This window comes from Macrobrachium nipponense, chromosome 1 (assembly GCF_015104395.2).
Source record: "Macrobrachium nipponense isolate FS-2020 chromosome 1, ASM1510439v2, whole genome shotgun sequence".
Taxonomy (NCBI): Eukaryota; Metazoa; Arthropoda; class Malacostraca; order Decapoda; family Palaemonidae; genus Macrobrachium; species Macrobrachium nipponense.
The window spans coordinates 172,544,697-172,558,209 of record NC_087200.1 but is presented as its reverse complement, the minus strand read 5'-3'; the positions used below and the strand labels follow the sequence as shown (position 1 = coordinate 172,558,209).

Here is a 13,513-nt window from a genome sequence, read left to right as displayed (position 1 = left end):
CTTCCATCTTCCCTACCACGCAAAGTATATGACTGCTACTGTATATTTAATATATATATATTATATATATATATATTTATATATCTATATATATATATATATATATATATCATGATATATATAATATACTATTATATATATATATATACATTTATAATATATATATATATATATATATATATATTGAGCTACAAATGTCCTTGCGGTGGCGGGGTGGGTTAAGGCTTCATGGATTTGAAGGTGTCGATGGTTACGTGCCCGTCAGCCGGCAAACCTATTATTGTCTAAAAAAACAATTCCCCTTCGGTTAAACATTTATGAAAAATATATTAATTCCGAGTTCAGAGTGTTATTAGATATTAAAGACATTTGTAGCTCGATATATGAATCACTTGGTAATGTGATGATAGTACTCTGATATAGTAATATATATATTAATATATTATATAATGAATTATATATATATATTATATATGATATATATGTATATATATAGATAATATATATATATTATATTATAATAAAGATCTAAATAGGTATATATAATAATAAATATGTATATATATATAATATATAATATATATAATATATATTATATATATAATATAATATATATATAATACTATATAATATCTATATATATGCATACATATATACATACATACATATTTTTTTTCTCTATCTCAGTCACCCTATTTGACTGGGTGGTTTTTATAGTGTGGGGTTCTGGGTAGTATCCTGCCCCCTTCGGAGTCCACTTTTCTCGCTGTGCGGTGTTTCTAATAGCACTCTTCTTCATGAATCCTAGAGCTACTTCAGCATATAGTTTTTCCAGGTTCCTTTTCAGGGATTTTGGGATCATGCCTAGTGTTCCTATGATTAGGGGTACAATTTCCACTGGCATATCTCATATTCTTATTTCTATTTTCTGGCCTTGAAACTTAACAATTTTTTCTCATTCTCAATACTACTCTGGTGTCCCATGTTATTGCAACTCAATGAGTGACAGTGAGTGACATTCTGTCTTTTTTATTATGTTGATCAGTGTCAAGTCTGGTCTATTGGCACATATCACCCTATCTGTTCTGATATCAGTCCCAGAGGATTTGCCTGATCGTTTTCTATCACTCCCTCGGGTTGGTTTTTGTATTCGTATTACTTATTACTGCAAGCTAGCAGATGTTTCATGCACAGGCTCCAGTGGGGGGCTTTTGTTGTTGAATCATGCCTCTTTTTGTACTGGTTCTGTCTATTCGCATTTACTTGATGACTTGTTTATGGTCTTGTCTTTCATATTACATTTCCTGTATGAGTGAGATGTTATTTCCAACTACATATTGTTCCTTGGACATACTATCTGATTCTTAAGACCTGATCATGTGCTGGTGTTAGCATTCCTTCTGTTTCCTGCTTGAGTTTTCCCCTTTGTAGCCATTGCCATGTTTCATTGGTTGCCAGTTGTTTAGTTTGTCTCGTACTGTCCGTGCATTGGTTTTGTTTGCCATTCCTCTTCTGTTTTTCATTCTCCTGTACTGTATATTTCTTGGTCTTTGTCTGCTTTATCAGTCCTAGTCTCATGCACTACTTAGCCCTTGTCTTCACTGGTTTTCAGATATGGGCCCCAGTGGTCTGCTCTTTGATGTTGATGCAGTCCTCTATGCTTAGTAGACCTCTCTCTTCTTCCTTTTGTGTTAGTATAATCTGTCTGCATTTGCTCTTGGGTCTAGTGCTTTGTGTATTGTCATGTATTTCCTATTTTTCGGGTCTATTCATGAAGTTCAGTCTTCATCCACTCCACTTCTCGTGTGCATTGTCTGGTTACTGGTACAGCTCGCGTGTTTATGGTTTTCATCCTGTTTCCGGCATTGAGGTTTGACTAGAGTATCGCTTAAGTCTGCATAATATTCTTTTGGTGTTTTATGTTCTCTCCAACTATTGTTTCCAGGTACTTATTTGTGTATCCTGTCTCATCTATGTGTTTGATGCTATTCCCATCTGGCAGCTTTATCCCTTTGATCCTTGTCACTTTGCCTTTTTGTATGTTGGCCAAGGTGCATTTTTGTATTCCAAACTCCATCCTGATGTCCCCAGATACAATCCTTACATTTTGGATTAGGGTATGTATTTCTAGATGCTCTTACCAGACCACTAATATTATGTATTTTTCTTAATGTTGACTTAATATCCAACTGAATAAAGTACCAAGATCTGTAAATGCAAATGACTCAAGACTGAAAAGACTTGATTACCTCTATACTATGTTATTAACTTGCAGCAAGTTACTGTGGCGGAATCAAAGCCAAGTAAAAAAAAAGCAAGCAAACTCCCCACCATTACATTAATTGTACACGCTAACAAAATTTTCCACACTCACACTTTCCCCTTTACGTTACTTTTAACCTGCAGGACAATTGGTTCAACGAAATACCAAACACACAAAACACAAACACGTACTCACCTCTGGCTCCAGATACTCAGGGCTAGGCTGTGCTGTCCGCTAGATATAGGCTGAAGGCTAGCCGACACTCAACCACCACCGATAAGCAAATAACACTAACCAACCAACTGAAACCCAAAACCCCACAACAACCCACAAATCACTGCAGATGAATACCAACAGCCCGAAAGAACACAACCCCACAGCTTACCCCAGCACAACAACCCGCCAACACCAACACTGCCCCAACCACCACTCCCAGACACTGAAACACACTACCAACCTCTTCAACCTCACCAGAACCAGACAGACGCGCACAACAACTTTACAACCCCAAAATCTATCAAATAACACATCAACGGACAAAACTGCTGCCAAAACCAACTTTATGCCTTCCACAAACGCCTTACTACTTCCGACTCTCGTAACAGACTCCCACTGATATACTACAGAGCACCACAAACAGACACGCTTCGACCGCCATTTAACCACTCCCATTCATTCTTCTACCAACTCTCTCTCTCTCTCTCTCTCTCTCTCTCTCTCTCTCTCTCTCTCTCTCTCTCTCTCTCTCTCTCTCTCTCTCTCTCTCTCTCTCTCAACCTTTGGAGACTTTGTCAAATATAAACTACTATCATTACTCCTCCATAAAAAGACTTGATTACCTCTATACCATACTATGTTATTAACTTGAGGAAGTTATTTATATTACATTTAGAGACCATATTTGTCATGATATTTAAGGTAGTTTTTCATTTTAGTTTATGGAGAACTACATTACAGTAGTAGTGTCATGTGTACATTTAAAGATCTGACTAGAGATATCTCCAGTGATAATGGTAGTATCCTAGGTCATTCATTACACATATTGGTAATAATTGATATTTCCAATGTTTCAGGCTCCACTATTGTATCCTACTTTGTATATTGGACAATTGGTTCCATTTATACATTAATGGATATCTTCAATAAACCATCCTTCTTAAGGCGTTACAAGATCCAGCCTGGCACCAATGAACCTGTTGAAAATGGAAAGCTCATTAAAGTAAGTAGTTTTATGTCTTTTGCTCAATAGAATTTGCGTTAAATGCTCATTGTGTACTAAGGATATGAAACAAAGTTATGAATTAGGGAATCAGATAATATAGATTATAATTTTATCATGTCTTTCATGATAAATACTCATTTGAGGATTATAAGTGAATTTTGAAATACAATACTGGATATTAGTTATAAGTGTTATGAAACAGCTGCACACAGTTATCTAAAGAATGAGATTTATAACATTCCTGAGTTATTCTCCAATTATTTAACAAGATGTTCTTCCTTCTGACTTTGTATTTATGTGAAGTGACATCCACTTTTTTTGCCAGATATCTAAATTATTTGTTACCATTATCTCCTGAAAGGCCATGATTAAGGCTATGTCAGTAGAAGACAAAACCAATAGTTGTGGCTTTGTTCAAAGTTTCCTACTTGTCTTGTATTCAAGAAACTGGAGTGGCAGAGCTACATCATTATAGTGCTCCCTTGTTATTAGTTAACTAATTCCACCGTACAAAATAGCAGTTAACTAATTCCACCTTACAAAATAGCACCCAAACAAAGAGTTAACTTTTCTTTTGGCTTTGGAAGACTTGATCTCATGGGCGGGATGATGGAAGAAAACATGATGTATCTGGGTTTGAAACTGAAATATACATTCTCTGGTCCTGGTAATTCAGCATTGATTCTGTCCTATATTATGAAAATAACAGGTTTATTGAGTTACAGTAAAGATATTATTTACTGGAAGATTTTGAGTTTATCAAGATGATTTCAGTACCAAAACATTTTTACTTGCATGTCAGTAAGAGCTTGCAGCATTGTGTATTATCTATCAGTGTTTGAATCTAAATTTAAGAATTTATGAGTTTCATGTCATTGTGTAGGGGCCTTATTTTACACAATTGAAGCAGGATATGGAACAAATTTGTTTTGAAGGTTAGCAAATGAAACTCAGATTCTCCTTAATATTACCTTAATATTACAGTACGAAACTTCCTCAATCTTACCCCTAGCTCATCAAACCTATATCTATATCTAACTTAGCCTAAACTTATGATTACTTAATATTTACCTAATTATATCCTGACCTCCTAAGAATCTAAACTTATTTCCTTAACTTAAAAATTGCAATTGTCATCTAACAATCTTATGTAATACCATTGGTCTTAATCTTTCACATTTCCCCACATACAACAGTAACTCTTCCAGTGTTCAAAAAATAAATCTGACTTATCCTGTCTATTTGAGATTGTCCAGCTAAGATTGACAAAGAACGGTCTTTTTGTTTTTTCTTCACTTTAGTTCAGAGTCGATAAATCATGTCACCTTTAGACCGATTCACACACTGCACTGCTCTCAGTCAAGTACTGTACTAAGTCTTTTGTAGGTTCACGACAGTGCTCCTTATAAATACATACTTGATTCCATCACTATACCCAAGAGAGGTGGGCATCCAAGTGAAGGGGAGCGTAACTTGCTCACTCATCCCCGTCTATCAAACTGCAATGAAAAAAAGAAAAAACAAACATTAATTAAACAGTCTGTCACCCACAGGCACAACATAAATAAAAATACTACAGCTTCAACATTGTCTGTTGTAATCAACCTAATAACAACCAAACAAACAAAAAGAAAGATATTAAATTACACAAACCCAATTTTTTTCATGCTACCACAGTTGGGGTTCAAAAGGAAAACAAAGAAAAATTATTATAGATTGTAAGGTTATTCCAAATGAATCTGCTGTAGCTCAGCATAAACTGGTAGTGTTAGTTTTAGGTTGAAAGCAATAAGGAAAAGAAAAGCCCCAGCCAGGAATAGGAGGATTAAAACTTGGCAGATGAAGGGGGAGAAGGCAAGAGAGTTTAGAAGTAAAGCGGGAAGGAGCCAGAGAAGAGAGAGATGTTAGTGGAATGTCAGAATTGCCTGAGGAGATATGGGTTATGAAAGATGTGTGTGAATTGTGAAGTAAAAGAGTGCTGTTGTCCCTCGATAAAACTGGACCCCATTAATGCTGATATCGGATAAGACACACTGAAGAGGGTCAGTCTGATTTAATTAACAATACATACTAATGTGATTTAAGATAGTTCTGATCCTCTGGTCTTCATGTACCACTTTTTCCATTTTATTTACCAAAGGTGAATATGCTTTTCACTTATATTTGTTAGTTTTTTATATACAGTTCTATATTTATACTGTACTAAACTAAAATGCTATTAACTTGTAACTAACTAGCATGCATTACATACAGTCATTATGACATGATATTGTCTGGAAGGGTAGGGAGTACCGTAGCCAGCAGTTTTACCTATTATGCTGCTTGACTAACTACAGTGCAATGCTTTTTATGTTGTACAAAAGAAAGATATGACAAAGGTAAACTTGCAAAAGATGTTATTAAGCTACTACTTGTTTACATGGCAAATGAGAGAGAGAGAGATGAGAGAGAGAGAGAGATGACGAGAGGAGAGAGGAGGGAAGGAAGGGACGAGAGAGAGAGAGAGAGAGAGAGAGAGAGCGCCAGTTCCTCTATGCAACTTAATTTCCATCATCATTTTTATCATCTTTTAATATTTCAAAAATTTTTTTTTTTTTTGAAGGAAGGAATTCATTCCATTCTTCATATAAACAGTAAAAGACATACTACATGTACACTATTAAAAACTGTATTGTGTTCAGAACACACGTACTTACAGACAGAATACAGCTAAAACCTGATTGGCTGGCTTGTCACCATGGTGATCTGTTAGCAAGTGAGAGCCCTCTACTTCTGATCTACTCCTATAACAGTTTCGATTCACAAAATAACGTACTGCAAACTGTTGATGACATGCAACAATAAAGAACAACTCTCTCCAAGATTGATATGATGAAATTTATTTTGAAATCTTGCTTATCATTAAAATTCTCATTAGTGAATTACAGTTATTTTGATATTTTTTATTTTTGTGTTTTACGAATATTTTTGCTAAAAACAAAATGTGTTAGTGAACATATAGTCTTAATTGTTCCAATTATCATTTCATCTTTTACTATGAGGTTCAATTCAAACATTTCTACGTTGGTCTATTATTCATACGCTTTATGAAAATAATGAAATACAGTATATTTATAGGTTTATACAAAGGTATTACCGGTTAAACTGGACTATGTTCGGCTAAGATGGACACCTTGGTCCCCCTATTAGTCCATCTTAATGAGGGTCGACTGTATAGCCAGAAGAGTGGAGTATAGACAGACAAAGAGGGAAACATAAAGAGTGGTAGCAATGGCAAAGGGAGAAGCCAGGAAAGAATGGTATGAGATGATGGGAACACCGGAGGGAGATAAGATAATCTATAGAATTGCAGAAGCGAGAACAAGAAAAGAGAGGCAGGATGTAGGAGACGTAGGATATGTTAAAGATGAAAATGAAAAGATCTTCATTGAGGAAGTGGATGTCAAGAGAAGATGGAAAGACTATTTTTCACAACTATAAACAATGAGACTGAGTGTGAAGACCAATTGCAAACATCTGAGAATGAAGTTGAGAATGCTATAAAGAAAGGAAAAGTAAAGAAACTGCAGGGTCAGAGGTAGCAATAGAAATGATTAAAGCACTGGGAAGTCTAGGGAATTGGGAAATTTTCAAAAAGATCTGGGATGTAGAGGAAATGCCCAAGGGACCGGAACGATAATTGGATCGTTAAAATTTATAAACCAAAGAGATGTGTTAAACTGGGAACTACAGAGGAATAAAGCTTTTGGAGCATGTATTCAAGATTCTAGAAAGAATAGCAGTAGGAAGGTTGAGAGAGTTAGATATACATGAGCAGCAGTTTGGATTTGGATGTGGTGAGGAGGAATATGGTTGAGGTGGGACTTGGGGGAAGAAGATGCAAGGAATATAAATAGATGGAGAAAGTTGACTAGAGTAGCTAACCCTGCTATATAGTGGGACTAAGGTTAACCCTCTTACGCCGACTGGACGTATTTTACATCAACATTTTTTGTCTCCCGTGTGCCGACTGGACGTATTTTACGTTGACTTACAAAAGTTTTTTTTAAAATTCGCGGAAAAATACTTATAGGCCTACCAGCCTAAAACTTTTGAATCACGCGCCTTTGGGGATGCTGGGAGTTCACGGATCAAGATGTTGTTTTGTTTACAATCGTTACGCAGGCGCGCAAGCTCGAATTTCTTTCTTACCGCACTAAAAAGTATCTGTGACACATCTCGGAAATTATTTCGTCACTTTGACATAATTTTTGTACCATTGTAAATTAGCTGTTACATGAAGTATTATATATGAAAATGTGCACATTTTTATGTAGAATACAACAATAAAGTAATCATGATTGTAGCTTTTATCAGTTTTGAGATATTTTCATATAAATAACGATAATTGCGAAAATTTCAACCTTCGGTCAACTTTGACTCTACCGAAATGGTCGAAAAACGCAATTGTAAGCTAAAACTCTTATATTTTAGTAATATTCAATCATTTACCTTAATTTTGCAACTAATTGGAAGTCTCTAGCACAATATTTCGATTTATGGTGAATTTATGAAAAAACTTTTTCCTTACGTCCGCGCGGTAACTCTTCCGAAAAAAATCATACATGCGATTGTGGTAATGTTTGCACCATTTTAAAATTAGCCGTTATATAAAGTTTTATATATGGAAATGTGCGCAATTTCATGCACAATACAACTAAAAACAACCCATGGTTGTAGCTTTATCAGTTTTGAGATATTTTCATATAAATAACAATAATTGCCAAAATTTCAACCTCGGTCAACTTTGACTCTACCGAAATGGTCGAAAAACGCAATTGTAAGCTAAAACGCTTATATTCTAGTAATATTCAAGCATTTACCTTCATTTTGCAACTAATTGGAAGTCTCTTAGCACAATATTTCGATTTATGGTGAATTTATGAAAAAAATAACATTTTCTTTACGTGTGCACGGTAACTCTTCCGAAAAAATCATACGTGCGATTGTGGTAATGTTTGCACCATTTTATATTAGCCATTATATAAAGTTTTATATATGAAAATGTGTGCAATTTCATGTAAAATACATCAAAAAAATAATTGAAGGTTGTAGCTTTCTCATTTTTGAAATATTTGCATATAAATCACGATAAATAGAAAAAAACCACGTTCGGTCAACTTTGGACTACCGAAATGGTCAAAAAACGCAATTGTAAGCTAAAACTCTTACAGTCTAGTAATATTCACTCATTATCTTCATCTTGAAACAAATTCGAAGTCTCTAGCAAAATATTTAGATTTATGGTGAATTTAAAAAAAATCTTCCCTTCCCTCCGCGCGCGGATTCTCCGCCACAAATCTCCGAAATGCGTACGTCCCATTCTCAGAGTATTTGCTCCGTTTCATATTAGGCATTTCATAGAGTTTTATATATGAAAATATGCGCAATTTCATGTAGAATAAAACGAAAAATATTTGAAGGTGTAGCTTTTCTTATTTCCGAAATAATTGCATATAATATATATAAAAAAATTGACATTCGGTCAACTTTAACTCATCAGATATGGTCAAAAACTGCAATTGTAAGCTAATACTCTTACAGTATAGTAATATTCAATCATTTGTCTTCATTTTGAAAGAAATTGGAAGTCTTTAGGACAATATTTAAGATTTATGGTGAATTTTTTGAAAAAAAATATTTGTTTACGTCCGTGCATTACGAATTCATGCATTATTTTGTGATAATATTTTTCTCTGTGTTGTTTTTTATTGTTTTACAATGTGTTACCTTCAACCGTTTTGCGCACAGCGCGATTTGAATACAATTATATGTGAAATTTCGTTTTGCGCTATCTTATATCGCATTATTTATATATGATAATGGATAATTTTTTTCATTTCTGATGGTTGCATACTAAACTTCAGCCAATGACAAAAAAAGGAGCCAAAAATGAACTCTTAATCTTGAAAACTAAGCGCTCTGTGATTTTTTGAAAAAAATATTTTTCCGCTTACGCGCTCACTCCGAAACACCTCTGGCACACGGGAGACAATTTTTTTTTACCGCTTCGGCGTAAGAGGGTTAAATGATGATGATGATGATGTCATCAAGGAACGTTTTTTGTTACTGTATAGTATGAAAATGTACTGTCAAAGTATTAAATAAGTAAATTGTAGTCAAAAGTGTTAGCTTAGCTTATCAAGAAGATTGATAGCTGCTGACAGGTGCTTGGGTAATTACTGTATGGTAGAGCGACATATTGTACATGAAGCTGGAATTTATGGATATTTGCATCTCTTGCAATGAGAAATTTTTTGAAATCTCTTTAGAAAAAAAAAATTATACCTTTTACTGTATATACATAACATGTTTATGCAACAAACTTTTTTTCGTGCAAAATATATTGACTTTTGTCATGTTGTATTCACCTATTTACTTTTAAGGCAGTTTTTTTTATGATTTCGGATGCTCAAAGCCTTAGCTTTCTATTGAATATCTGGTCAAATTGATACATAAGTGGTTGAATCTCATTTGGATTTTATGAATGTGTTTCATGACTACTACAAAATTGTGCACTCAGTGCAAAGGTTAAGTTATTTATTGTAAAACCTCTTATCAACAGTTAATTATAAGAACTAAAGTAACTTATTTTGAACACATAACTGAGATGGTTGCATTGTGTTAAATAAAGTAAGTATCTAACTGGCTAGCTTTTGGCAAAAGATTTTTTGTAGCTACGTACTTGAATAGTAACAATTCACTGTGTGGTTTATTTGTTGTTGATTTAATTAAATTACTGTTTATTCCTATATGAATACAAACCCTTTGGTCTTTATTTTAAGATTTTCTCCCATGCCAGCTGGAAACCGGTTATGAAAAAAACCTAATACGTACAATCGAGGTATGAATGAGTAATATGCGTCATCCAGTGGGTCAACAATGTGGGCGAAGCCTGATCTCGCTCTTCCCAAATGATCCTGTGATGCTTCAGTTTTCTATTTAACCACTTTTAGTGTGGATGTGTGCTGCTCATCTCAACAAAAGCCAGCTTTTTCTCTTCCTGCCATTTTGTTAGCAATTGGTTCTATATTTCTGTATTTTTGAGTGGTGTATACAGTGGACCCCCATATTCATGGGGGAGGTACCACATCTCCATAGTAGCTAAAATCTGTAAATACTTAAAACTCTCTAAAAATCCTTAGAACTCCTTATTTTGATAGTTAAAGCACAAAAAAATCCTTCTACAAATGCTTATATCTGAGTATTTCAATAGTTTTATCACAGTGAATTTAGTTATGAAAATTGATATGAAAATACAGTATTGTTCTTACACAGTATACAAATGTTCCTTCCTTTACTAAGGATAGATTGCAGCTCAGCTGAAAGCTACCGGCTAGTACATTCTTTTATATACGAGGTAGTTAACCCTTAAACGCCGACTGGACGTATTTTACGTCAACATTTTTTGTCTCTCGGGTGCCGACTGGACGTATTTTACGTCGACATACAAAAGTTTTTTTTTAAAATTCGCGGAAAAAATACTTTTAGGCCTACCAGCCGAAAACTCTTGAATCACGCGCCTTGGGGGATGCTGGGAGTTCACGGATCAAGGTGTGGTTTTGTTTACAATCGTTACGCAGGGCGCGCAAGCGCGAATTTCTTTCTTGCCACACTAAAAAGTATCTGTGACACATCTCGGAAATTATTTCGTCACTTTGACATAATTTTTGCACCATTTTAAATTAGCCGTTACATGGAGTATTATATGTGAAAATGTGCGCATTTTTATGTAAAATACAACAAAAAAATACTCATGATTGTAGCTTTTATCAGTTTTGAGATATTTTCATATAATAATGATAAGTGCCAAAATTTCAACCTTCGGTCAACTTTGACTCTACCGAAATGGTCAAAAAAGGGATTTTTGACGTAAGGAAAAATCTATTTCTGGGCGATTGGTTCGTGTCGCCAGCGAAATATCCTTTAATCCATTATTTCTAAGGTAAATGTACTAACACATACCAGAGAATAAATAAAATAAAGAAAAAAAGGTCAGTACTACTGACTCGCTCACCCCTCCAAGAGGGTGTCGGTATGAACACTATGGCGAGTGGACCACTACCACGAACCGCTGCCAATAGAAATCTCCCACTACAAAATCCCCACAAGAGGGGAGCCGACCCACAGAGTGGCCAGCAACTACTACTACTCCATCCCCATGCTGCCGACTGCTGCGCCTCTGGTGGCCATCCTTTTCAGTTAGCGCACAGCGTATACACGTGCCCTTTTTTTGCTCTGTGTTTTTTTTTGTGCCCCTATCTTGGATTTATTCGTCATGGAGCGTATAGCCATCGCAGCAGCTAAGTTAAGTAAGCAGTTGTTATTGCTATTTGGTTTTTTCCGCCCTTGAGTCAGTATTTGCCATTTTTTAGGTATAAATACGGGCTCTAGGTCGGAAGCATGGCAGCATGTTCTGCCTCGTGGCGGGTTCGTTCTTGGTCTTCCATACCCATAACCTTCCCTTATTTCATTACGCTCTATTATTAGTTATCTATTTTATGTTAGGCGTCCAGCCTACTGGGTTTAGGTCATGCATGCATGTCTTTTTCACCTTGCGTAGGCATCTTCCCATCCATACCGCCCTAGCCACAGCTCTTAGTATCGGCCCCGGCTAGCTTTGAGTTGTAGACTTTCTTTCGAGTTAGTCGTACACTCCTGGATTTTTTCTCCTAACTGATTTATTTTCTTTCTTTACGTTAATTGATTTTGATTATTTATTTATATTTTAGGTTAGTCACGGCGTCTGGCTTTTTTTTAGTAATATTCAATCATTTACCTTAATTTTGAAACTAATTGGAAGTCTCTAGCACAATATTTCAATTTATGGTGAATTTATGAAAAAACTTTTTCCTTACGTCACCGCTGCGGTAACTCTTCTGAAAAAATCAATACATGCGATTGTGGTAATGTTTGCACCATTTTAAATTAGCCGTTACATAAAGTTTTATATATGAAAATGTGCGCAATTTCATGCACAATACAACTAAAAACAACCCATGGTTGTAGCTTTTATCAATTTTGAAATATTTTCATATAAAAAATGATAAGTGACAAATTTTCAACCTTCGTTCAACTTTGACTCTACCGAAATGGTCGAAAAACGCAATTGTAAGCTAAAACGCTTATATTCTAGTAATATTCAAGCATTTACCTTCATTTTGCAACAAATTGGAAGTCTCTAGCACAATATTTCGATTTATGGTAAATTTATAAAAAAAATAACATTTTCTTTACGTAGTGCGCGGTAACTCTTCCGAAAAAAATCATACGTGCGATTGTGGTAATGTTTGCACCATTTTAAATTAGCCGTTACATAAAGTTTTATATATGAAAATGTGCGCAATTTCATGTAGAATACAACAAAAAATAGTTGAAGGTTGTAACTTTTCTCATTTTCGAAATATTTGCATATAAATCACGATAAATAGAAAAAAAACCACGTTCGGTCAAATTTGACTCTACCGAAATGGAAATAGAAAAAACGCAATTGCAAGATAAAACTCTTACAGTCTAGTATATTCAGTCATTTATCTTCATTGTGAAACAAATTCGAAGTCTCTAGCACAATATTTAACTTTATGGTGAATTTTTAAAAAAACTTTCCTTCCCCTCCGCGCGCGGATTCTCCGCCACAAATCTCCGAAATGCGTAAGTCCCATTCTCGGAATATTTGCTCCATTTCATATTAGGCATTTCATAGAGTTTTATATATGAAAATGTGCGTAATTTCATGTAGAATAAAACAAAAAATATTTTAAAGTTGTAGCTTATCTTATTTCTGAAATAATTGCATATAAAAAATATATATAAAAAAAATTCGACATTCGGTCAATTTTAACTCGTCAGATATGGTTGAAAACTGCATTTGTAAGCTAATATTCTTACAGTATAGTAATATTCAATCATTTGTCTTCATTTTTGAAAGAAATTGGAAGTCTCTAGGACAATATTTATATTTATGGTGAATTTTTGAAAAAAATATTGTT

At 34.7% G+C, this 13,513-nt stretch overlaps 2 protein-coding genes across 2 annotated transcripts in view; one reads left to right on the top strand and one right to left on the bottom strand.

Annotated features, from left to right (window-relative positions):
- The window catches only part of LOC135219845 (fatty acid hydroxylase domain-containing protein 2-like), a gene marked incomplete in the record, with an annotated part of 155,175 nt that overhangs the window by 107,042 nt on the left and 34,620 nt on the right, over positions 1 to 13,513 (bottom strand).
- Positions 1 to 13,513, top strand: part of LOC135219846 (fatty acid hydroxylase domain-containing protein 2-like) — a 60,677-nt gene that overhangs the window by 31,975 nt on the left and 15,189 nt on the right. Inside the window, exon 3 of the mRNA XM_064256957.1 lies at positions 3,337 to 3,482. Coding sequence (XP_064113027.1) covers positions 3,337 to 3,482 — 146 coding nt within the window. The remainder of the gene's footprint in view (positions 1 to 3,336; positions 3,483 to 13,513) is intronic.